The 27,858-nt window shown below is 29.6% G+C and overlaps 2 protein-coding genes across 2 annotated transcripts; one reads left to right on the forward strand and one right to left on the reverse strand.

Annotated features, from left to right (window-relative positions):
• Positions 1-14,164: 14,164 nt before the first annotated feature.
• LOC108489502 (50S ribosomal protein HLP, mitochondrial-like) lies at positions 14,165-16,116 on the forward strand. The gene is made up of 3 exons (XM_017794099.2): positions 14,165-14,424; positions 15,083-15,174; positions 15,539-16,116. Exons 1-3 carry the CDS (start codon positions 14,391-14,393, stop codon positions 15,911-15,913), a joined length of 501 nt encoding a protein of 166 aa, XP_017649588.1. The 5' UTR covers positions 14,165-14,390; the 3' UTR covers positions 15,914-16,116.
• LOC108489501 (probable inositol transporter 2) lies at positions 15,371-18,931 on the reverse strand. Its single transcript, XM_017794097.2, has 6 exons — positions 18,522-18,931; positions 18,328-18,398; positions 17,512-17,847; positions 17,318-17,425; positions 16,636-17,235; positions 15,371-16,551 (listed from the first exon to the last, which is right to left on the reverse strand). The coding sequence occupies exons 1-6, from the start codon at positions 18,655-18,657 to the stop codon at positions 16,063-16,065; spliced, it is 1,740 nt and encodes a 579-aa protein (XP_017649586.1). The 5' UTR covers positions 18,658-18,931; the 3' UTR covers positions 15,371-16,062.
• Between the last annotated feature and the right edge of the window lie 8,927 nt (positions 18,932-27,858).

Consider the following 27,858-nt stretch of genomic DNA (forward strand, 5'->3'; position numbering starts at 1 on the left):
ATAATTAGACAATATGGAACGAATATGGATGTTTAAACCGATTATATTCATGTTTATAACAATGTTATAATGATGGAAAGGATACAAGAACTGATTTAAGCCCCGTGTGAACTTTGTAAACAATTAGGACACGAATGGCATGTCATTAGGGTCTAAAGAGTAACAAGTATTGGTTTGGATGTCTTTACCGATGGCTGAGATCCTGCATGTGTTGTGAATTCTCCATAGCTCATGTGAGCAGCATTGTGTAAAGTTCAAAGTCCTGATTCATAGCTCATGTGAGCAATATATTTCAAGCTCATGTTAGTAATAATATTCACAGCTCGTGTGAGCAAATTATGTCATGTATATCCGAGGTTACTTTACTATAGTTCTCCGAGAAAAAATGGTAACCAAATGAAATTGAATTAAATGGAAAGATTAAATGTGAAATCAATGGTTATATGTATGAAATGCTAAGGTTATATATATGCATGTATGGTATCAGCGAGTTACACGGTTTAAGACACGGGCTAGGACACGGCTACGTGTCCCCTATTTTTTAAAAATTTTCATATTTTTCTAAAATTTTCTGACTTGTTTCAAATTAGTCCTTAAGGGTTTTAAGATTATTTCTATAGTCCCTTAAGCTCGATCTAAGCCTCGTAAATGTAAGTTATTATTGTAATTCAATTACTTTATGGTATTTGGAAAATTATATTGTAATGATCATGATTTTACCTGTTTATTTCGATTAACTTGTTGTAGCATTCCCGTAACCCTATTTCGGTGATAGATACAGGTTAGGGGTGTTACAGTTGTTAGTAAAGCCATGCCATACACAAGTCATGTACCCAACATACCAGTTATGAGCTCGATCATCTTTAAAGCATAAGTCTTCACTTACATCAAAACACATGAGTTACATACGCATGGTCAATGAGTAATTCATGATTTAGGTAAATCACACCATGAATGTCATAAGTGAATTAATTCACAAATGGATTCAACATTAATTCAACTAGAGCCCAGTCCAATGTATCATTCTTTCAATGAGTATATCTATGTCTTTACCCGTGGAGTCAACTACTCCAATAGCCAAGACTATTTATCTCCCCAATTGGAATTGTAAACAACATAATAATCATTCTAAGTATTTGAATAAAACGCTCACTTTGATTCTTTTACGGGATTACAGACTTGTTTAGATTATCTACTGAAGTAAGTTGTCTTTCTCGCAGTATAAATGTTCTTAAAATGTCACTTATCATCACTTTGAACTTAGACAATCAATGAGCTAATATTTGCTTGTCACAATTTTGTTATGTATGCAAAACATGAAATACAGAAATACAAAAAATATAACAGTGAAATGTGAAATTAACTTTATTTATTTATTTATTTATTCATCGTTCAAATACATAAAAAAACACTTATATGTTTATTACAATATGGACACATTTCCCAATAGAGACATCAACAAATTGGAAATAAATTTTGATAGAGAAGGCATTATGGATCTTCTCAGGAGCCTGTTTTTTTTATGGAAAAATCGCCACAATAAAGAAGACATGCAAACAAATGCTGGTAGACCATAGATGGTTCTTTAGAGACTTAAATTACCCTTTAAGCTTATTTTTTCATGTGAAAAATCTACAATGATTGTATGTTGACAAAGTGGAGCTTTCCAAGCAAAACATTATCCTAAATGGCTTTTGTTCTATGTGTGAACGTATTTCGGAGCACCTTTTGTTATAATGCCAATTTGCAAAAGTAGTCTGATTTAGGAGTTCTTTTAAAATTTAAATTAATTATTTCTATTTGACGTCCCTTTCAAATTGGATTCACCAATGGCTTTAAACTAATAACATTGATACATGAGAAGCTAGAAGTTTCTACATGACGTTTACTTGCATGTTATGAGTGATTCGGAAGGTAAGAAATGAGGTCATCTTCAAAAATTCTAATCCAAACTCAATGGATGCCTTTTGTGGACTCAACAATTTATCAAACTCTATTATGAACTCGTATAAATGTTGAGATTTGATTCTCAAAAATTTTAAATGTGAAATCTATAGATACTCAATTTTGGCTACTAACATTTTATCTCTTCTTTGAGATAAAGAATATTATATTTCAGGAAATTGTACTACCAAGCGTATCTCTTTTGGAGCAACAGCTCTTGTTTAGAATAGTTGTTGTTCAGAAACTATTGTTCGAGAATAACTATGTTCAAAATATGATTTTAGTTAGAACAACTATCATCTAGTGTAGTTGTTATTTGATAACAACTTTTATTGAGAACAACTAAAGTTCGGAATAGCTCTTGTTTAGAATAATGGCATTTCAATGATAGTTATGTTTAGAACAATCATTCTTTGGAACAACTTCTATTTAAGATAATTGTGTTTTTAGGAAGAGTTATTATTCAGAACAAGTTTTACCAAGAAAAGCATCACCATAGAACAACACTTATTCGGAACAACCTCAACATTAAGAACAACTATGTTAAGAACAACTCATATTTGGAACAAGTCAAAATAACTCTAATTTAGAAATAACTTTCATCCAAGAGCAACCATCTTCTTACTTTTTAAGACATTTCGGAAAAGATGTTTTACATGATATTGTTTCACCAAAGTAGAAGAAGTGGAAGTAACCTCGAAATATGACAAGGTTTTATCTTCACTTTTGGGATATTTTGAAGAACTTGACTTGGTAGATCAAATATGGAGGTAGGCTGGTAGTTAAGAGCTTTCTTCTTAACATTTTCCTGTACAATTGAGTGTTTCCCTCTTCTTTAAAAAACATGGTGAACTCTTCTTCACTATTCATTATCACCATCACCAACAAAATATTTCCTCATTCTCTTTTAATTAATCACTAATGCCATTGTAACTAAAAATTAATTTCATTACTCATATTAATTGCCTAACTTTGTAACTCTTATTTTCTAAAATCCATAAATAATGAACCCTTCACAACTATAGAAGAGACTTTTGGCATTTTAGAATTCTGACTATCAAAGTTCTCTCTAAAATTCTCACAACTTGTTTTCTTCATTTAACTTTATTGTTATCCACATTTCCCTTTCTCTACCTTAACAATCATCACCTTGTTGCTGCTCAGTGTTATCGTATTTGTTTTAGTCTTCCTCTCTGCTTTCTTTTGGTACATCATATTCACTAATTTGCAACGTCTCCTCTCTCCATCAAAGAACTCTGCACAAAATCTTAATGTGATTTTAGTTAGCATAAATTTCAAGAATAAAAGAAAAATTTTTAATTTTGACTTTGAAAAACTAACATTATTTGTCAATTCATAACATTATCTTTTTAGAAAATTATGAAGTGATGGGTTTCCTATTTATATGTATATATAGAGAGTTTAGGGTTTTAATTTTATTAGAGCTCCTTCTATTTTTTTAGAATTTAAAATTTATTTTTATATTCTAACTTTGAAATATTAAGTTTTGTGTGGTTTTTAATTTAAAAATTTTGGTCTAATTGATATCTCCATCCAATTTTTGATTAGGGTAGTTGACATGCCAACTATTAAAAAGGCGAATAATATTTTAGCTTTCAACATTTATAATTTTTGTTAATTTTATCTTTATTCTTTAGAAGTATCGTAAAAAAATTAAAATTTTACATATTTTCAATAAAAAATCCTATAACTTTTTTTAAATTTCCAAAAGATATGAAAAAAATAAAGACCTTTAAAATTTAAAAAACCAAAATGTAAAAATATTTTAAAAAGTTAAAAAATTATAAAAAGTTTAGAAAGTCCAAAATAAAAATTTATGTGTTATTTACTTATTGAATGCTAATAAAATTTCTTGAAAGTTTGAGCTATTCTATCCATATGAAATCGATTTGAACAAGTATTTTTAAATTAATTCAAATAAATTATATATGAAAATATTTTTATTTAATTTAATTATAAGATATATGTTAGGATTTCAACCTAATTAAGCAACGAACAAGAAAATAGCGAAATAAATTGAGAAATTGAACACACAAATTTAACGTGAAAAAACACCTCCAAAGAGAATAAAAAACCACGGGCAAATATAATTTTACTATAATGGCAAAAGAACGAAGAGTACAAAAGATAGAGATAAAAACTAAACCCTAAAAACCCGAAAACAAAGAACCCACAAAACGTAAACACAAAATTCTTTAAATGTGTTATGAGTTCTAATCTCTAATGGGTGTATTTTCTAAGGTTGTAAAAGAGCCTATTTATAGGCTAAATTCATAGATTAAATAATAATAAAATAATCTAAACTAATCAGTGTTTGATTGAAGCAAGGAAACAGGGTTTAATTGAAAGATATATTTCAAATTTGACTGAAAATAGGAGTCATATTTAACAAATCTCCACCTTGACTCATATTTTCCACAACGCCATCTTTGCCAAAGCCCGCCACGAGCCTATCTTGAACTATGCAGGGAATTAACTGAGTCGAATTTGTGCTTAGAAACTGGAAGACTTCTAGCCTTCGACTTGTACACTGCCAAATCAAAACTAACCCGGTCTGATTTTCACGAACACAAGGCCCTAACTTTTCAAAACCTGCATCCAAAAGAGAACCTCTCTTCAACGAAACAGTCATACATTTTTCCCTCCTATGACCAAGTTGCCTCCGCTCCAAACAAGTTGACTTCAACTCCGTAACGGACGAGGAACGTCTGATTTCACCGGTCACTATATAACCTTCCAGAATATAAAGACTGTCGGTTCTTTTACCTTTTAACAAAACGAGAGCTCCACGAGATACTTTAATACCGTTCGACTCGATGTTGATTTTGCATCCTTTCAAGTCTAAAATACTTAAGGAGATGAGATTTTTTTCGTAAATCAGGTACATACCTGACATCTGAGAGTGTCCTAATCGTCCCATCGTGCATCTTAATTTTAACAGTACCAATACCAATTACCTTACTAGATGAATCGTTTCCCATGCGCACAACTCCACCTTCAATCGAACTGTATGTGGAGAACCATTCTCTATTGGGACACATGTGGAAAGAACATCCTGAATCTAGGATCCACTCAGACGTGAGCTTGGTGTTATCACTTGTTGACACTAACAAGAAATCATCCCCATTTTCATCTGCCAAATTAGCACCAGCTACATCTTCCTCGTTACTCTCAGCAGCTTTTTTTATTTCACAGTTTATAACAATCTGCTTTGACGTGACCTAACTTTTTACAATAGCGACGCCTTTTATCTCGTCTCTTTGATGTTACCAAAACGGAAGCTTGCCTATCTGTCTTGCTATCCAAATGAAGCTCATTGTTGAGTTTGTCTCTACTCAATAAATGACCTTTCACATCTTCGAACGAGAGTTTGTCTCTGCCATAAATCAGGGTCTCCCTGAAAGACTTGTATGAAGGGGGTAAAGAGCATAATAATAGCATAGCCTGATCTTCATCGTCAATATGAACCTCAATATTCTTTAAATCATTTAAAGAGTAATGAATTGACTGATGTGATCTTTAAGAAGCTCACATTCGTTCATGCGAAACGTAAATAGACGTTGTTTCAACACTAAACAGTTAGCTAGAGACTTAGTCGCATAAAGAGTTTCTAACCTTTTCTACAAGGCAGATGAGGTCTTCTCTATCAATACCTCCTGCAATACCGTATTCGTGAGGCACAACTGGATTGCAAATAAAGCCTTTTCATCAAGCTCTTCCCATTCTATTTTATTTAGATTCTCAGGCTTTTTCCCGATAACAATCTTTTTCAAGCCTGATTGATTTAGAATTGCCATCATCCGAACTTGCCACAGATTGAAATTTGTCTCACCATCGAACTTCTCAATTTCAAACCTTGTTGTTGCCATATCTGAACAGACTGATCTATGAAAATTGAACTAGCTCTGATACCACTTGTTAGGATTTTAACCCGATTAAGCAACGAACAAGAAAATAGCGAAATAAATTGAGAAATTGAACACACAAATTTAATGTGGAAAAACCCCTCCAAAGAGGATAAAAAACCACGGGCAAAGATAATTTTATTATAATGGCAAAAGAACGAAGAGTATAAAAGATGGAGATAAAAACTAAACCCCGAAAACCCGAAAACAAAGAACCCACAAAAAGTAAACACAAAATTCTCTAAATGTGTTATGAGTTCTAATCTCTAATGGTGTATTTTCTAAGGTTGTAAAAGAGCCTATTTATAGGCTAAATTCATAGATCAAATAATAATAAAATAATCTAAACTAATCAGTATTTGATTGAAACAAGTAAACAGAGTTTAACTGAAAGACTATATTTTAAATTTGATTGAAAATAGGAGTCATATTTAACAATATATATGACATCAATGTAAAAAAAAAATTTAAATACTAACAGAAAAAGGAAGAAGATTAAGAAAAAAAAAAAAGGAAGATATGATAATGATTTTAATGGCCATAAAAGGATCTAAGCGGCCACAAACACCAAAACTGAGCCAAATTTATTCGATGAGTCCTCAATTTAACCAACTTCTCCCTTTTTTTCGATTCTAATTTCATTTAATTAATATTTTTGTTAGAGAATTTTAAATCAAGTCAAATTAAACAAATTTTTAGTTAACTTGGCAAACTATAATTTGAAAGTAAAATTGAATTACTAATTTCTGTAGATCTGAAATTACAATTTTGAAAAAAAAAAAACCTTTTTTCCTCATCTTGTACCCAAGTTTTTTTTTTTAATCTACTTTGGTATTTAAACTTGTCTAATATTGCTATACAAATTACCCCAAAAACACTAATAGTGTTAGTTTTTTTATGAGGAGGAAGAAATACCTAATTTGTGACCAACATGTGGTAGATGACATGGAATGTAATAGTAGGAATGATTACATTTATTTGGAGTTTCTTTTATTTCGAGGATCAATATGCTTTACTTTTCATTCATACTGAAAATTAAAATTACTTTGACTACTAATGACAGTAATGATTCAAGAGGGCTTGTAAGCTTAAGACAAGATTTGGTCTTCACAAAGCCCTCAATTTTATAAAAATATTGTTTGCATCAAAGGAAATCTGTGTTAAAAAATTGTGCTTTGAGTTATGCTTAACGAACAAATATTGAAGAAGAAAGCAAGAGGCTTAAAACCCAAAATAAAAGAAACTTTTTATATTAAATTAAAAATAATGTACAATAAATAAATAAATTAAACTAAAAGTAATTGAACACTTAAAATACAAAAATAAATTTCATATCACGCATGTTGGTTATATATTGTTTATTTTGGAATAATCAGATAACATTTTGATAAGTTTAGGTATCAAATTGGACAAAAAAACTTAAGTACCAAATTAGAAAAATGTCAAATTAAAATACCAAGTTAAAAAAAACCTTTGGTAGTGAATTAAGAAAAAGTGTCGAGCATATCAAGTCATTCAATACATATAGGAGTAAACGACACATTTTTGAGTATTTATATTATATTCTTTAAATTTTTAAAATAATTTTAAATTTTTGCATATTTTTAGAAAAAATAATAAATTAATATAATTGTAATAAATTTTAGGTTTTTAATTAAAAAGAAAAAAAGTTTAAATCTTTTAGATTTTTATTTTTTATGAACTTTTAAGAATAATAGTAAAATTAACAACAAAATTGAACTGAATTATCTCTTGGACAAAAATTTTTCTATAAAAAAAAATGAAAGAAGTGAAGTAAAGTGACTAAATTTTAAATTTCAAAAAGGTAGAAGAACCTTTGATAGATTTAAACCAAATATATTTTTCAAACAAGAACCTAAAAAACTTTAAACCCTAATGGATTAGAAGTTTCTATTTTGAGAAAGATTAGCAAAGCAGAAACTCATGCATGTTCCCCTATTATTAGCTGTTTACTCAACCACCAAAACCTTTTAAAGTGGTTGCTGCCTACTCGTAGCTCTTCTTCTTTGACCATCCTTCTCTTTATTAGGATCTTTGCTGTCAAACAATGCAACAATTTGTTTTTAAAAAATTCATTGTAAAAGGAGATCTGTTTTTTTTAAAAAGCCAAAATCATTTGTTTAATGTCTAGTTGATGGCGTGGGGAAGAAATATTCCTTTTTGGGTTACAAACTTCAGATTCAAGACAAGTTGATTACTTACTTTGACCTATCACTTCACTTCTTGTAGGATTCTAATTTCTATGTATAGATATAGCATGAAAATTATGCTACTAAGATTCTGTAATACTATCAACTTAGTGGTTTGATCTTTGTTTTTTCTGGGTTTTTAGCTTCTGCAGTATATGAGATTTTCTTTTTTATTTTTGTAACCATGTGTTTGGTCTGTCATATTCGAGGTTGAATCACTATCCATGTGAGAAATTTTCTATGCATCTCCAGCATTTTTTTTTTACTTGAGATTGCTAATGGAAATTGAGAATTTAATATTCTTAAATCTTGACCTTATTAGTTTCTTTTTATAGCTTTTTTAATGGAGAGGGGTAGGAAAGTTAGTAGGTCATACGTGTGTTTATGTCATATATATATATATATATATATATATATATATATATATATATATATATTTAAGTATTTTACTGAGTTGATATTATTTTTAATTGAGATACCAATTCAGTTATTAAAATACATAGATATTTTCTTATAATTAAAATAAATTATATTATTTGAAAGAAATTTAGTCTTTTAATTAAAAAATATAAGTATGATGGGATTCAATCCCATGCCAATTGCATCTATAAAACCTTTAATTTACCATTCAACTAAAATTTTGTTTTGATATTTTTATACATTTATGTTTATTACGCACACTCTATTACCTCTATTAGTTGTATATTTATACTATTTATTAAGTATTTTATTGAGTTAGTGTCACTCTCAATTGGGTCACCAACTCGGTTAAGAAATTACATAAATGTCTTTTCGTAATTAAAATAAGTTATACTATTTGAGAGTATTTTAGTCTTTTTATTTTAACAAAACCAATTAAAATGTGTATACGATGGGATTTAAATTTGTGCAAATTGGATTAGTAAAACTTCAAATTTATCATTCAACCAAATATTCATTTTGATGTATTTTATACATTTTATTTTAATATGCACAACTTATTATCTCCATTAGTTGTATGTCTATCTGATAAGGGTTAAAAGTAGCATGTTTTAATCTCATTTTTAATGTGTTTTTTAACCGATGTTAATTGTGAATTTTATACTCCTATCCTTTAAATTCATGTTTTAATGCTTAATAGAGCACTTGAGAGCAAAATGAGCGAAAAACGAATGAAAACCAGAGCATCGGAGCAAGTTACTAGAGCCACACGGGCTGAACCATTCCATACGATCGTGTGACCCACTCGGATGTGTGGTAGACTATGTCGATTTCACAGAATTGCACATCGAACTGTAAAAAATCACGATTTTTTGGTTTTTTAGGTCTTCTAAGACATATATATGACAAAAATAAGAAGATAGGAGGGATTCATCATAGAATATTCAAGAAAACAACTCGAAAAATGCCATTCAAGCCGACTTTGAAGTAGATTTCCATCAAGATTGAATATTTTCATTTGATTTCTTAGGAAGTTATTATGAGTTTCTTTATGTCTTTCGGTTATACTATATCTTGGATATTTTTATTTTCAAGCATGAACTGATTTTCTAAATACCTAGAGAGATGAACCCTATGATAGATTTTGTCGTTTGATTTTTATTTTATGCAATAAATATTTAGTTTCTTGTTCTCAATTATGTGTGCTTAATTCTTGGTTTAATATTTCTAGATTATTGATCCATGTTTGATGTGTTTAAATCAGTGGTTGAATAGACCCTGTTTAAGAGTAGATCTTGCATTTTTAAATGGAGTTGCATGCAATCCTAGAAATAAGACGACGTAAATCTAACAAATTAGAGTCAAGTCTAATAGGGGAATCCATAGCACGAGTTAATGCGATAATAGGGGTTTTAATTAGAAAAAAATTTCAATTGATCAACCTAGAGTCAGTTGCTCTTATGCTCGAAAGAGATATTAGCATAATTTGGGGATTTCTATCGATCAAGTTGTTAAGTAAATAAATTGTATAATTTATATTGATAGTGGCAGATGTAATCTAGGGGGATTCTTTCTTGGGTATTGTTTCGCTTCTTGGTTGTTACTTGATTATTTTCTTGTTTTGTTCATTGTCGTGTTCGTTAGTTAATTTTAGTTTTTAAATCAATCAATCGAATTATTCAGTTAAATAATAGAAATACGCTAATTACTAGTACTTTTAGTCTTCGTGGGAACAATAGCTTACTGTAGCTATACTATTAATTGATAGGTGCACTTGCCTTAGTCAAATTTTTATTTAGTTTCACAATGCATGACTATCTATACTTACTATTTGTTAAGTGTTTTATTGAGTTAGTTTCACATTTAACCGAGTCACCAACTTGATTAGTAAATTACGAAAATATCTTTTCGTAATTAAAATAAGTTATACTATTTGAATGTATTTTAGTCTTTTCATTTTAACAAAAATAAATTAAAATATACATATGGATGGATTGGAATTCACGCCAATTGAATTTATAAAATTTAAGTTTACCACTCAAGTAAAGCTTCATTTTTATGTATTTTATACATTTTTATTTTAAAATGCACAAGTTATTATTTTCATTAGTTGTATATATTAATAATGTTGTTAATTGAGTTGGTGTCACAAGTCAACTCAACACTAACTCACAATTTTGACAAAACTATGATAAATAAATATAGTGTATTTAGTATTGTTTTCTAATGGATTTCGTGTTTAAATTTGGTTATACTTACAATTTAATCTATTTTTTATTTTAATATCGTATATATTTCATGTGTTATTATGATTAATTAGTTTCAAACCATATGTTTCATTATTTTTTATTTGTTATTTTTAAGCACACATCTGTGTTCTAAATACATGGTTTCCACACGCATACGCGTGTGATGAAATTTCTAGTATTAATAATTGTGTTTAAGTTGCATTGGATTTTAATAATTTTATATATTGGTAACTTGTTCGTGTTAAATTTTTTTATATTTTATTGTGTTTCGTATTTGTTAATGCACAAATAGGGATATTAGGTCTATTGACAGTTTGCTCGATTTGATGAGTAGACAGGTGGAGAGTCATACGGTAATTGAGGGTATTCTAATTAAGTCTTACTTAATTGGCCATAAGAAAGTTCTTAGCCTAGGGTTTTTCTTTGTCCCATCTCTCATCGGGGTCCCAACTTATATAAGCTAGCTCTTATAATATCAGAGTGCCACTTATTGAGCGATGGTTTGGGGGTCAGGTGAAGTGGACATTCAGTACTATCATGCATGATAGAGTAAGGACCCTTTTAAGCTTAGACGAGAATGACTATGTGTATGGTCCACATGATGTTAGTAGAAATGTTGTCACTAATCCTATCATGTGAGTAATATTGAAGTAATTGAAAGCTTATGAAATTATTCCACTTAATTTATTGATAGAAATCTCTATTTGTAGAGGTAAAGATAGTTACATAAAAATTTAAAATACTAATTCAAAAATAAGACAAAATAATAATTAAAAATTAATTTAAAACTAAGATAATAATAGCTAATCTATTTAAGTGTTCCAAATCTAATAATACAATATTAAATAGTCCTTTTGTACTAGGTCTTGATGGAATGCCTGGTGGTAACAAGTAAAGGTGTAACACCCCTCACCTAAGTAAAACTGATAACCCGAACAATAAGTATCACATTTAGACACCGAGTTACTAAATTAACCAAGTCACTAAGATAACATAATATTAAAAATTATCAAGTATTGCTACTAGTACACACATACAAATACTATATCTAAACTTAAGTACATGTCATTCTAAAGTCCAAAATTTATATACTAAAACTTGTCCTTAAAGCTTGTTGAGTGATATGATCCAAATTGACATTACAATTCTAGATTCATCTCTACCTTTTTTTTTTTTTTTTTACTTACGTGTTTTAAAACAAATGTACTATGTGAATAGCTTAATAATTACTCAATTAAATTTAATATTACTATTTTTATATATTTACAGTTTAATTAATTTTAATATAATAACATCTATTCACACAATTTCTTTCACCAACATACTTAAACTTTTAATTCATTTTCCAAAACATAAAATCATATAAAAATTTATAACCTATAGTTTTTACTTTAACACATGTATTATCACTAATTAACTTCTACATTCACATGTCAAAATCTTTATTCCATTTCACAAATATAACATAAACAATTAATTCACATTTTCACTTTTACCTTTGTTTTCACATATTATTACACACACACACACGTTCTTTTACTTTCATATATAACTTTTGCAGACCTTAGTAAATTTCAAAGGAGATTAATAATTTTGATACATTTTTGAGATCCAAGCCAAACACGAATTCCCAGCCTATAACAGAACTCTGATAATGGAAACTTCAATAAACACATCACATAACCCAATACTCCTCTCCTAATTCCCTTCGGACCCCCGTATCACCAATTTGGTTCTCATCTTAACTCCCAACCCCTCTCAACTCCAAAATCATTTCAATATCATATATCATATTTCTTATGAGTTCACTAAGGCCTTTATTCACATATCGCTTTCATATAACATATTTGATATACCACACATATATCACTTTGTTTCATATTACTTTTTCACTTTGAATCACGTAAACATATTCACTACATTTTTATTTCACGTATTCATTTTATTTACAATTCATAAAAATACAAACATAGCATATATTCACAACACTTAGCACTTTAGATTTCAATTCACTATCATTAAGCAACTTACTTTCTTATAACGCTTCACTTAAATATTTTATTTTACTATTTTAGCACACATAGTAACTTTTGAACACTTTATAATTTAGTCCTTAAATTCATGAAAATTAAATAATCATTATTATATCACTTTACACTTCATTTAAGTCTTTAATCACAATATTGGTTTCACATAACTCCTTTTATACATTTTACAATTTAGTCATCTCTATAATAATTTCACTATACTACATCTAGTCAATTATTGATTTATGACAAATAAATAATTTTCACTCTTTATAATTTAATCCTTAGTTTCATGAAATTCACTAATTATTAAATTATTACTTTATCATTTCTTACATTACTAACATTTATTTAATTACATATTCACTACTAAATTCAATATACATATTCAATTTTCTTAATCATATATTATTTAATTATTTCATACTAAAATTTAAATAGTCAATTATTCAAATTAAAATAAACTAATTACTTCTATTTCTTCACTTGAACTCAACCTTTCTCTTCCCTATTTTTTTTCTTTTCCATTCTTTCCCTTTTATTAGTTTTTTTCTTCAGCTGATGCTTGTTGTCGTTTCACTCCCAAAAAGTGTAGAAAATTCTATAATTTTCTTTTTATTTTAATTTCATCCTTTTATTTTCAATTTCCAAATCAATTTCAACATTTTTCAACTTTAATTTCCATGGGGATTTTAATCCCAACCTCAAGTCCCTACATATCAATTAAAAATGGAAAAATTACATTTAGGTTCCTTCTCCATAAAATGAGAAAATTGACTTTAGCCTCTATACTTTTTCACTTTATTCAATTTAGCCCCTATCTCAATTTTCCAATTCCTCATTTCAATACATATCCATATTACATTCATAAAAAAACATTTCTTCAAATTTCGCCCCTTTTCAAAAATGATAAAATTGCACCTTTAGTCCTTTAGCTTTCAAAATTTTGCAATTTAATCCTTATTAAATTTTATTAGTCATAATTTTGCTCTAAATACTTAATTCACCTTTTAAATATTTATCCTTTGTCGAAGATTAAAATTTTGAAGTATTAATAGAGGTGACCATTGGCTGGTCCGAGGCTTGGTTCTAAAAAGTTTTTCAAGCCCAGGCTTTTTTTTAGGTCGGCTGACCTCTACCAAAAAGCTCATTTTACTATTCAAAAATTAATAAATATTCAAACATATTTTTATTTGATATTTTATATATTTTAAATTTAAATTTAAATTTAAAAAATATATTTTATTTAAATTTAATTTAGGTGGGGCCATACCAACCTTGACAGATAAAAATCCTTACTCAAGTTCGGCCACCCTTGAACAATTCTAGTTAATCTAATTGGAAAGGTATGGGGTCTTGGGGCCGTTTCCCTGTTCCTATAATGGGATTCGTTGAGGCTTGTACTTTGCACCCACCTTTAGAAAGCCCAAGTAGGCGGCAGCTGTCTTCCTCAACTATTAGTCCATTAAAGTCTTTCTAATGGTGGGCTATGCCTGCTCAACCTCCTTTTGCTCTCAAATCCTGTTCGCTTAACGGTTCTTAGGGTTCTCACTCATTCACTCGGCTCCCTTTTCCCTTTAGCATAAGGTTGGAGAATTAAGCACAAGGAAGAATATGGCTGTAACCTTTGCATCCAGATGCTCCAGGGGTATGTGATATGTTTATTGAAATGATTATTTGTCTGCTTTGATGTTATGCTTTTTTGGTCAATGGTTTCTTAATATGGATATCATCCAATGCATTTCCATCAGTATGAATATAGCCTTGTGCATAAAGTTTTGCTTTTTCTTCAAAAGATTTTCATTTTTATTGATATTAAGGAAAATTCCTTGTTGTTAGCAATGAGTTTGAGGTAAAGGGTTTTAACTATTGAATCTAGGAATTTCTTTGGAGGGATTAGAATGGAGTTTAGTTTGACTTATTGAAGCTTAGGCAAGCTCCATATGAACCTGGGATTTGAATACTGTCTGTTCCTCAACATCATTTATGTCATTGCCACCAACATGAAGTCTTTTGGTGATTCATTAGCATGTGTTCTCTGATTCTTTTCTTTCTTACTTATGTTTCTTTTGATGAGCATTGCTTTAAGAAGCCTCTAGTGTCTTGTTCTTGGTTTCACAATTGATAAGTCTCTGTGGGATCTTGGGTTGAGCTGTTTATGAAATGTGGTGGTTCTTTTCCTGTAAGTTAAGTGTACACATTTTTTTGAATCATAAGATTTGAACACCTACATTGTGCTAAATTCTTTTGGGTATCTAGTTTTGTTTCCTTTCCCTGGCTTCTCATTGATTCTATGTCCCATACAGTGGGCCGTTCATTGATAGGTGGTCTTGGAAACAACTTCTCTAATTTACCAAGCACATCAAGTGAGATTACATGTAGCAGTTTCTTGTCTCAGGTTAGTATGGTTTCTTGCATGATATCTCTTTTAAGCTTGTACCGTGATCTATGAAATACGATCACATGGAGCTGATGAAAATCGAGATATATTCTCCCACTTTTTTGGATAAGGTTGATCATTATGTCACTTGTTATTGGCTAAAATTTGAAGCTATGCCTGTCTTTATCATGTAAATGGTTTCAAGAGATATGCCTTGACAATTAAAACGACATCAAGTCTGCAATGAACTTTCCCTGTATTTTGTTGGATTTTATACAGTACGTGGTGTATGTTCAACAATCCTGGCATGGCTTTATGATGTTTGCCTTTGTGATATATCATATTCTATAGGTAATCTCTGTATTTTCTTTATACCCTGCAGCAACAAAGGACTTTTATTCAGATGAGAACTGTTCTTAAAGTAGTGGACAACTCCGGGGCGAAGAAGGTGATGTGCATACAAGCTTTAAAGGGGAAGAAAGGGGCAAGATTGGGAGACACCATAATTGCATCTGTAAAAGAAGCCATGCCTAATGGAAAGGTGAAGAAAGGGAAGGTGGTATACGGTGTGGTTGTACGTGCCGCCATGCAGAGAGGTCGTTGCGATGGGAGTGAGGTCAAGTTTGATGATAATGCAGTTGTTCTTGTTGACAAGCAAGGACAGCCAATAGGGACCAGAGTATTTGGGCCAGTTCCTCATGAGCTGAGGCAGAAAAAGCATGTCAAGATCTTAACTTTGGCAGAACACATTGCCTGAGGCATGAATCCTTCATTGTCCAAGCATTCAGATGTATTCATGATCATGCATGGAGACTGCACAACACTGAAATTAGGATTTTTTTTTTTTTCATCTTTGTTTTCCATAGAGAATGGAGATTGTAGAGAAAGCAAAAGCAGATTTCATTATCAAATTAATTCCACTATTGCTGAATGTAGTGGTTTCTGACTTTTCTCCCAGAACCTGAAGTGCAAACTTCTAGTTTCCAACATCTTCTCAATCTCCTCAATAGGCAGCCCCTTTGTTTCTGGCACATAGACAATTACAAAGAGTAAGCCTACCACAGAGATGACTCCAAATATTAGGAATGTCCAAGAAGTCCCTATTGCTTCCGTAAGCGATAAAAATGACTGAGCCACGATGAGATTCGAGATCCAGTTAGCAGTTGCAGCAATCCCACCACATACACCTCTGAACCTGAGGGGATAAATCTCTGAGTTGACAATCCATGGTGCAGTCCCCATTCCTGGGGAGAAGAATATGATGTAGAGAGCTAGACCGACCAGTGCAAGCCATCCATATTTGCTCGGACATCCCCTTGTGTACCATAGCCTACTTTCATCATGACAGAGATCCTTAACTGTGTCATTTGAGAGCAGACATGCTCCTGGCAGTAGCTGCAATAACAACAAAAATCCAATCAATGAAGGGAAAACAAATACGAGACTTTGTAAAAATATAGAAATATCATGTGATTTAACCTTGTCTGTTGGTGAAGCACAGAATCCACAATCTGGAGATGAAGCCTTCAAACACTTCATGCAATCCCAAGCACCAGGGTTTGTAGCTGAACTGTAATCAGGACATGTATAATTTGAAAAGTGAGATGTTTGAATCCGGCTAACCATTGGAGAGTGGGATGTGGTCTCATGGAAAACTCCTGCTAGAAGACCAAGTGAAATTGCTACTCCAAACAAACTGATCAGTAGCAGCTTCTTCCTCCCAGTCCTGTCAATGAAGTATATACTTACAATGGAGCCTAAGGCGTTGAGGCCGGCGGTGACTAGGGAAAGGAGAAGTGCTGTTTTGTTAGAGGCAAAACCAGCTAATTGAACAATGGTGGGACTGTAATACATGACTGTGTTTATGCCAACAAATTGTTGGAAAACTTGGAGACCAACACCAGCTATGAGCCCTCTCCTCACTGTTTTGGTTTTCAACAGTTTCATCATGTTTATTTTTGCAGACCCTTCTTCCCTGATTTCAGCCTCAACCGATTCTTTCAAATCTTGAATTTCTTTTTCAACATCATCAGCTGAGTAAATTTTCCTCAATATCACTTTGGCTTCTTCTTCTCTTCCCTGTTGACATTGAATCAATCAAAAGGCTGAAAACATGAACATCGAGTTAACAATTCCGGGTTTTTAGAATACGATCACGTACCTTGCGGAATAGCCAACGGGGTGACTCTGGAAGAAGCAACATGAGAATGAACTGCAAAAGTGCTGGAAGACCTGCAACCCCGAGCATCCACCTCCACGTCCCTGGTGCCTGGAAAAAGAAAAAATGTCATCAAAGTTCAACACCTTAACCTCCATTTCCCTTCCAATTGTTCATATGTTCCATCAGCAGCTTACATTAGTAAAAGCCAAGTTGATGAGGTAAGAGAGGAACTGGCCACCGGTGATAAGAAATCCATTGGTACTAACAAGGGCACCACGGATTTTCGCAGGGGATGCTTCGGAAATATAAAGAGGAGATGTCATTGATGCCATTCCAACGCCAAGTCCCACAAAAACTCGGCCTACGATAAGCAGAGAAGGGTTAGGGGCAGAAGCCATTACCACAGCTCCAATAAAAAACAGGAAATCAGCAATAAGGATTGCAGTTCTCCTTCCGAACCGATCATTCATCCACCCTCCGATCGCAGCTCCTATTATGGCTCCGGCAACTGCCATACTCACTATACTTTCCTGTGTACATGTATATAAAATCAGAACAATTTTAGCCAGCTTAGGAACCAGTACATTAGTTGTCACACGGAAGCCCTAGACATTGTTACTTCACATGTTCTTGTCAAGTTCCCTCATGCTCTGTTTGGGAACTTTAACTTTTAAAATTTTGGATCAACTTTAGGCAATCTTTAAGCATTTAATTGTGGGCCTATGGTCCTCCCATTAAGTGAAACCCATTTTTATCACCCCCAGAAAACTCTGACAACAAAACAGACAGTTTCCCTGAATCAGAAAAAAATAAACCAGTGTTTAAGCAAACCATACAATTGCAAGTTAACAAATTTAACAAGCAATTTTTTAGATAAAACCAACCAATTGCTTAACCATTGTCCAAAAATGGACGGATTCACCAAGAAATTCAGACAAGAAAAAAAAAGGTACACCCCAAAAAAAAAACAACAAAAGTAGAAGCAAAAAATTGTAAGTAAATCATGTAACCTGTAAAACAGTTTGTCGATCCACAGACTTGAAATCATCTCTGATGTAAAGCAAAGCACCTGATATCACGCCTGCAATACCAAGAGGTAAAAAAAAAAAAAAGAGACATTTTGAGAACCCAATAAACAAAACAAAACAAAAAACTAAAAGATGCATGTATAAGATTAAGGTTAAGGTAAGGAAGGAAAATGAACCAGTGTCATAGCCGAAAAGAAGTCCACCAATCCCAGCAGAGAAAGCAAGGCGAAGAACATAAGGATTTTTCCATGTCAGAGAGAAACATTCCTTGAAAGCTGAGGCATCAGTGCCTGTATGTACCACTCCTTCCATAGTGTTTTTTTTTTTTTTTTGCTGTATAAATTAATATTCTACTTCTCCAAACGGACCAAGATGGAAAAATGTTTACATAAGGATATAGAGAACAGAAGAAGACTCAAAGAGTGAAGTTCTTTCTGTGTGTGCTTTCCTAGAAAATAGAGAGAAAATGAAGGAAAAATGGGAGGTGGGAGGATTATAAATTGGGATTATCCAGCAGAAGTCAATACACGACCGACTTTGTCGTATGCTTGCTTAAGTTCGTAAGCCTTAAATCTTTATCATTTGGACCCTTATTATTATTATTATTATTATTATTATTATTATTATATCAATCTCTTAATATTTTAATAATTTAAAACAATTCAAAATTAAAATAAAAAATAGCGTTATTACTTATTACGCCATCACAAGATTGATGATCGATAAAGCACTAATCTTTAATTAATGATAAAAAAAATCTTATTATGATAAAATAAAGAGAGATGGGGAGAATAAAGAACAAAGAAAATATAAAAGTAATAGAGAATGTAAAAGGGATGATTTACAATACTTCATTAGTGTCTCTATTTATAGGCATAAGAAGTGTAAAAGAAGTAGAGTTCTAATTCTAATAACTATTAGAATTTAAAGTACACCAAAACTTTATCTTGATCATGATGGACATCCACTTAATAAAATATGCATAACACTCCCCCTTGAATGTCCATTAGTAGATAACATGTCTCGTTAAAACCTTATAAGGAAAAACCCTACGGGATAAAAACCTAAGAAAGGAAAAAGAACACACAATCTATAATACGCACAATATGTTGCCTCATTAAAAATTCTACGTATTCAATCTTGAATACTAGTTTTTCAAATGACTAGTTTTTCAAGTTAACTCACAGTTTTTTAAAAAACTTGCAACTTTAGGTGTATCCAACCATAATAAGCTTTAGATAGAATTATCATATTCTATTACTCATAAGTAAATTTTTCATAGTCAAATATTTTGCTTTTAACCCTTTAATAGGGATAATGGCAAAAGAATATCACAAAGATTATAAAATAAATATAAATTAATAACACAATCCTCTTTTTTATTCATATGAAATATAATATTTCCTCATTCACAGTCTCAATATGAGATCTATTACAAATAACTTTAAAAAGTAATGCATTAACCATCACAAATTTTGTGGATTTTAGATAGTGATATATTAGCTCTTCTAGAGCTTTCAACTAATTTTGTACTATCAAATATTGAAATAATATTTATTTATTTCAGTACCAAATATGTTAAATATTTTCTATTTATAATGATAGAATTTATTACTACATTTTCATATCTCAAAGAATATTAACAGAAACAAAATATTTGGACATACGCGTGGCCAATAACCTTTTCGTATCACATTGATAACAAAAGTTATATTTACCCTTTCAAAAGTTATGACATATGTCACATATGTGGCCAATAACCTTTTCATATCACATTGATAACAAAAGTTATCTTTACCCTTTTAAAAGTTATCTTGAGAACTCTCATTGTTCTCTTATTTATTACTATGTTCTCACTTTTAGTGATCCATGAGTATATCTTTTATTTTCTTCAGGGAATGCAATAGATTTACAAGGACGAACTTATAAACGTCCCAATAGATTCTTTGTTTCATATCTATCTATTCATGTTGTCATGATTAGTCTCAAATTATAATAAACATGATATAATAAATAAAATATAATAAAATATACCTGAAAATCTTTAACATCATCGCCATCACCATGATCCATTATGAGATTGAATCTTTCAACATTATGAAGATAAAGTTGTAAGGGTGAAAGTTTAAGATGAAAGAGGAATTGGATTTGGGGGACAACTTCGAAAGATTTTAAAAGAAAAAAAAGAGAGAATCATCATGCCGATAACGTGTTATAAAATAAAGAGAGATGGGGAGAATAAAAAACAAAGAAAATATGAAAGCAATAGAGAATGCACTTTATTAATCAAAAGGATGATTTACAATGCTTCATCAGAGTCTCTATTTATAGGCATAAGAAGTATAAAAGAAGTAGAGATCTAATTCTAATAACTATTAGAATTTAAAGTACACCAAAATTTTATCTTGATCATGATGGACATCTACTTAATAAGATATTCATAACACTTGTGATGTTTTAATCGATAAAACAATATTGATAGTGAGTGAAATAGTAATCTTGGATTGGCAATAACGAATAAAAAATGAACAGTTAATGGTAAAAATATGTGGAGCTTCAAATTAAGGACTTCGTAATGACAAACTATTGATGTGAGCTTTGAATTAATGATAAATTTTACATTCAGTATTGTTTTTCGATAAAAAAATATATAATAGATTAGATTGAGACAAAATTTTACGATGTTTTTATTGGTTAGTGTAGTGAAATCTTTTATTTCATAGCTACAATAATTAATTTTATTGTCATCACTATTTTTAACCTTATCGAAAATAGACATATCATCCATTAAAACTAAACTTAAATAAATTTTCATTATGCTAATAATAAATTAATTTTCATCTAATCATATAATTTTAAAATTATTTTCAGTACCATAAATTTAATTTAATGATCGAAATTCTAAACTACTTTTCTCAAAAGATTTAATGCAAGAATGTCTTTTCAAAAATAAGGTAACAATTATTTATAAAAAATCCAAAATCTTATAAAAAAAGGAAATTACCCACTTTTTCCATATATTTAAACAAAAGTTATAAAATTCCATATATTGTCAGTACATATATGTATGTATGTATGAATTACAATATTCGGATAACTAAATAAAAATCCAAAACCTCTCCTGTTTCTTTTAGATATCACTCCCTCTTTTAGCTTCCTTTTCATTTCATAATCATATTTTGGTATTTCAATTTAAAAACAGTATATTTAAGGCCCATGTCTAAATTGTTAATTGGGAAAAATATAAAAAGAATTTGGGTATTTTATTTTTGGGTATTACAGTACCTTTATTATATGAACTTATTAGAAGGCACTTTTGCCTGCTTTAATGAATTTTGGAATTAAAATGTAATTTAATATATAACCCATAGTTCTTTCTCTCCTTTAGAGATTATTTTGTTTATTTCAAGGATTCCCCAAAACACCATTCTTGATTGTTAAAATTTCATGTTGAAGATACATTGTTTCTATGTTGGTGCAATATTTTCACTTGTAAACTATGATTTTTTAGAATCTTGAAGTAGATGAAATGATTTTTATTGGATGTAAGAACAAAAGTTCATGATTGTTGACTAGTGGGAGAAGTAGAATTCGCGAGGAATCAAATTTAAGAATATTTTTAATTAAAAATTTGAACACAATTTTTTTATTACTCTATTGATTGTTATATCGCTCCTATGAATAGGGACATGTGACAAGTCAAAAAGCCACTTAAGAGATAAACTCTTCTAGCTACTAATCAAAAGGTCACCAATAGCTTCACTTCTCGTCCTAATCATTGGGCAAGCTGGAGGTAGCCATTCAGAGAGGTTAACCACACATTCATCTAAGCTCCTAGTTTTTTGTTAAGAATGTGATCTTTTTTGTCATCAAACCTCACGTAAGTTTAACTGCTCCACACCACCGAATCAAAATAAATGACAAGAACTATCCTATCATAGGCATCTTTGTCCCATCAAAGACATCCTACTCACGCATTCTGCAATGATGACTCAATTATCAACAAATCATCAGCAAATTATTCCAGTTGAATTTTTTTAAGTGGTATCGTTATATAAGGTGACGATATCGAAATTTTTATGTACTAATACATAAAAAATATAGAAGAAATAAGAAGGAAAATATTAGTGTTACTTGACACATTGATAACATCACACATTAACGACATCAATTTAAAATTAAAAAAAAATGTGTAGGGCATAACTTAATCATATTGAGGCAAAGCTATTCATCTTCTATACTAAATTGGTAAAATAAATTAAAAATAAATAAATAAATATATATATATATATATATATAAATTAGTTGCTATTAAAACAATCTATACCCTATTAAAGCAATAAAAAACTTTGTATTAAAGAACATAATTTGCATGTAATATTAGAAATTAGTATCAATATATAGTCACATAATTATACATAATAATAAAATGAAATGAAATTACATAAAAATAATTACAAACTAATATTATCAACTCAAACTTGATTTCGAAATGAAAAACAAATATTCTTGATCTTCGGTCTTGATTTTTAATAACTATATGGACTCAAGTTTAAAACTTTTGCCACTGATTTAAATTTAAGATTTCTCTTGTTTAACTTTAACAACTAAATTATATTTCTCTTGATTTATTTTAAATTTGATAAACAACAACGCATTTATTTTATTTATTTATTTTTTCTAGGAAGCAAGTTTAAAATACAAAATTGATATCTCCACCTTGTAAGGTGACACCATTACCATGACGTAACATACCAGCACACAACTCCAACATGCGAACTCTTTTTTTTTTTTTGAATCTTTCTGTCAATGTATCAAATAGCACCATTAAATTTCTTTTTTAAAAATATATCTTCAATATTTGTTTAGTATTTAAAGAAAATATAAAAAATTTTAGGTCTTGCTTAACAAAGCGGTGACACCACTTATATATTTTTTTCCTTCCTAAAATACTTGACTCATGACGGGAAGTTTCTGAAGTTGATGCCACTTGACACATTTACGGTACTTAAAAATTTTATTCAAAACATACCATTTTCATAAATAATCTATTCTTTTTTATTTTTTAAGTATTTCAGGTAAAAAAACCATCGCAAAGGATGAAAAATATTAGTTTCTTTATGGCTTTTTAGTTTATTGCCTCTATATATATATATATATATTTTTTTTTTTTTTTTTATGTGGCTAATAATTAAATGAGTCAGCATCCAAAATTTGTTTTCGCCTTCTCGCTGCTACTAGAAATTGCTGTACCCTTTCATATGATAAACAAAAAATGGACAAAGGCTTGCAAAATTGCGTAATTTATTTTTAGCATTATAAACTAGAAAAAGAAAATGATACTGACCTTAAATCCTGAGATATTATGCCAATAACCAATAATTTTATTACTTTCGATTTTTCGGTGGAAATAATATAATTTAAAATATGGGATAAATTATTATTTTTATTAATAATGCTTAACATGTTTAATAAACATGGAATAATTGTTGCAAAAAAAATGGAATAATGTAATAAACATGAAATGTTTGAATAAAGATTTACGCACATGTATAATATATGTATTTATATTTATATTTATACGGTTCATAGACGAATTATGAAGGATCTTTTGCAAATGTTGTACCATTATTTGGCTCGAAGGAAAATTAAAGAGAGAAAATCAAATTTTTTTAGGGTAAAATTATTATTTGGGGCTTGAACTTGTCAATTAATTTTACATTGGAGTTTGAACTTATTTTCATCTAAATTAAACTTGACAATTATTCTTACTGTATTGCCTTAATTATTTTGTCAAAATTAATCTTTAAACTTGATCATTATTTTTTATTAGGACCTTAATTTTTTATATTTCCTTACAAACTTTAAAGTTCATGTGTTAACATGGGAACAATTACTAAATTTGAAGGTAAATTTACATAAAAAATAATTTAAGCCTCAATATGAAAATAATTATATAGCTTAAGTACTAAATAGTGATTTCACCATTTTCTAAAAGAGAAAGATATAAAGGATAAGAAGCGTCTAGATAATAAGAAAAATGGTTTTAATGTGAATATTATATTAATTAATCAGTCAACTTTCAGTGATTAAAGTAATTGAATCCGGATGTTCATAGTATCAAAGTTTGAAAGCTGTTATCACATTTTTCAAAGAACGATGACATCAGGAGGAGACTAATATGTATGCCAATACAACACTCCTTTCAAGATTAATAATTGTCAAATTAATTAAAATATAATTTAGACCTATAATAAGTAGATTCTTTTAGTTATTTTCATGAATTTCGTCTATTACAAATTTAGAAAAAATTATATGAAATAGTAATGTCACATTATTTATATGTATTTTTAATAGTTTAATATTATATCAATATTTTCATCTTAAATTTTAGTATTTTTATTTGAAAATAATCGAATCTAAATGAAAATTTTAAAATTACTGATTTGGCATTAAACTATTAAAATAAATAATATTTTATTTCATACAATCCTTTCTCTACAAGTTGAAATGAATATCAATAGTTTTGTTATTTCTAAATAGAGAGAAGATTATACGAAACGGGACGCCCAGAGGCAAATTTAAGGGGGCTGACAGGGGCCTCGGTCCCCCTTAAAATGTAAAAATACTATTTAGACTTTTGAAATTTTTTAAAATTTTAAATTAGTAAAGATAAAATTACACTTTAACCTCCTTAAAATTATAAAAATTCGATTTAATCCTTTAAAAGTTATAAAGATATAGACTATAAAATATTAAAATTTCATTCGCCTCCTGAAAATTTGTTCTGGCTTCGCCCATGGGGGGGCCATATCATCTTGTATTCATTTTCAATTATTTAATGATATTTTAGTAAATTTTTATATCATTGATACATAATTTTGGTAAAATTTTTAACTGAACCCTAAACTCCAAACCAAGAAACCCAAACTTAAACTTCAAACTTATAACTTTGAACCTTGAATCCGAACCTTGAACCAAGAGACTATGTTCAGGGTTCGAAATTCGAAGTTCAAGATTCAAGATTCAAGATTCAAGATTCAAGTTCAAAAATTACCAAAATTATATATTACTAAAATATTATTAAATAATTAAAAAATACAAAATAAGGTGAAATCCTTTTTCATCCAATTTATTCTCTTTCTAAGTAACCGTTTAACGTAGAACCTAAGTTATATAATTCAATCAATTCACTTATTTTTAAACCCGTTTGACTATGGTGGTAAATGATTGTGATGAATAGATAATTTACTTTACAAATAATCAAATAAATATAATCTTTTTCATAAAAAGGAAATTTCAAATATGCTGTTAGAAAAACAGATCAGCTAGCTAGCTGGCTAGGATTTTACTAATAAAATTCTAATTAATTATTATTGATAATTGCTGCTTAATAATATAATTCGCCAATTCTGAAAGGATACGATTTAAAAATATTTTCATATGACAACAAACTTTGACATAAAATATTGATTATACTAAGCATTCTCCCAATCAGAGCTTGGCATCAGTAAAATCCAAATAAAATGTACAACAAAGCATGCTTGCCCATGTACCATTTTCTCCTATATTCTGCAATCTACATACAATTCACCATCAAAGGCAAGCATAGCTGAAAACCAATACACATATATACATATGATTCCAGGGAAAAACAAATCCCAGCAGCAATTTGTCTCTGTCCCATCAGATTTGATTTTTTTTTTTTGGCAAAGGTGTAATGGACAATACGCATGAACCATGTCTCTTACAATCATCACCATAACACAAATTGCCTACAGCTGAACCAGAAACCAAAGATATTGTGACCAAATTGGATTTTTCTTGAGAAATTGCAGAGTCCCAGATTCCTTTCTTTTTAACTATATATCACTCTTTTTTATGAGTATTTGACCCTTTGAAGTCTTGGTGGTGATGATGATATTCATCTTTCAATCCAAAAAGCAAAACCCTTTTTTCTTTATAAAGAAATTTTATTTCACTTTCATTTGCCCTACTTGGCTTGGACTATGTAACCTCCAAAGATGTTACAATTATGTTTAAATTAAAACATATTTAATCATGAAAAATACATAAATGGATTTTTGCTTTTGTTTTCTACGGTAATGGGAGTGAAAGGAAATTTTTGCCTTGACTTATTATCTCAAAATTATAGAGCATCTCACAGTTGATAAGCACTTGTAAAATAAAGTGAGATGAATTGATTTTCAAAGCTTTAAAACATAGTCATATCATTGCTTTGCTAAAAAGCCAGAAGTTTTCCAATCAATATTTGGATTAGCACTATACATTATGTAATAAGATATATGTAATGTATAATATTAGTCTATAATTATCAATTGAGTTTTAATTTGATTGATATAAGTATTGTTGTTAATGCAAGAGGATTTAAATTTGAGAACACTGAAGAGCATTATCTTCCTATTTATGAGTTGGGGAGGAGTTATAAGTAATTCTAATTATTGTGTCAAAAAAATATAAATATAATCAAAAAACTATATATTTTTTCAAAGCAATTATATAGTTGTGGGGTCACTCTCGGGAAAAAAAAAGAAGAAGAAAGATTCTAAGTTGATTCCATTTTTTTTTAAAATTTATTTTTCTACTTTATTAACCCACCAAGTCATTTCTACTTGGTGTAGTATTTGGTCAGATTCTGGATAATCCATAGCCTTGAATGTTGAATTGTCTATTTCGAGGATTGAAGGGGAGCTTTGTTATTTACCTTTCTAATCTTTTGAGCCAAAAAGCACAACAATTTTGATTAAAGCAAATCCATTTGGGATAAGCAAGCTTTTAAGAATCCACTTTTTCTTTCAATTTATATTGGAAAATTAAACAACTTATTGATTTACCAATGCACGTGCTTTGAATTTTCAATCAATACCTAAATCATTGTTTGTGGAAAAGCACAACTTACTTACAAGCTAAGTGTATTTCCATTCATGGCCGACATGGATCCCAGGTTTCACACATGTTTTCTCCCACTTTTGCTTTCCAAAACAACTCCAATACCATGCCAATACTCTACATACAAATTCATTCTACAAAATCATATACAAATTTCGTTACTTAATTCTGGATCAATATAAAGATAGTTAAATTTTAATTTTAAAGATTAAATTGATCTTCTTTAATCTAACATGATTCGATTTAAAAGAATTTAATCAATTTTGAGATTTTTGAAAATTCTAGATTTAATTTTCTTTTCTTTGTGCCGTAAGAATAAATTCAATTTAAATATTTTTAAGACTTGATCTTAAATGATTAAATCCACTTTGAAATACATTTGAAATTTTCAAAATTCTAGAATAATTTATATTTTATTTATTACTATTTTGAAACAATCCTCATCCTACACAAATTATTTTTGTTGGAAGAATATTTTTATTTATTATTTACCTTAAAAGGAAAAAATATATTTTATTAATTATTTCTTAATAATTTAATTTAATTAAAAATAAAACTGAACATGAGATATATAATTGTCATCATTTTCTTTCACACATGATG

Source organism: Gossypium arboreum, chromosome 10 (genome assembly GCF_025698485.1).
Source record: "Gossypium arboreum isolate Shixiya-1 chromosome 10, ASM2569848v2, whole genome shotgun sequence".
NCBI classification, from domain to species: Eukaryota; Viridiplantae; Streptophyta; class Magnoliopsida; order Malvales; family Malvaceae; genus Gossypium; species Gossypium arboreum.

Coding starts and splice junctions, on each gene's coding strand:
- LOC108489502 (XM_017794099.2), top strand. CDS start 14,391: ATGGCTGTAACCTTTGCATCCAGATGCTCCAGGG. Junction 14,425..15,082: donor TGCATCCAGATGCTCCAGGG/GTATGTGATATG, acceptor TGTCCCATACAG/TGGGCCGTTCATTGATAGGT. Junction 15,175..15,538: donor GTAGCAGTTTCTTGTCTCAG/GTTAGTATGGTT, acceptor TATACCCTGCAG/CAACAAAGGACTTTTATTCA.
- LOC108489501 (XM_017794097.2), bottom strand. CDS start 18,657: ATGGAAGGAGTGGTACATACAGGCACTGATGCCTCAGCTTTCAAGGAA. Junction 18,399..18,521: donor TCTTTTCGGCTATGACACTG/GTTCATTTTCCT, acceptor TTGGTATTGCAG/GCGTGATATCAGGTGCTTTG. Junction 17,848..18,327: donor ATCGACAAACTGTTTTACAG/GTTACATGATTT, acceptor ACATGTACACAG/GAAAGTATAGTGAGTATGGC.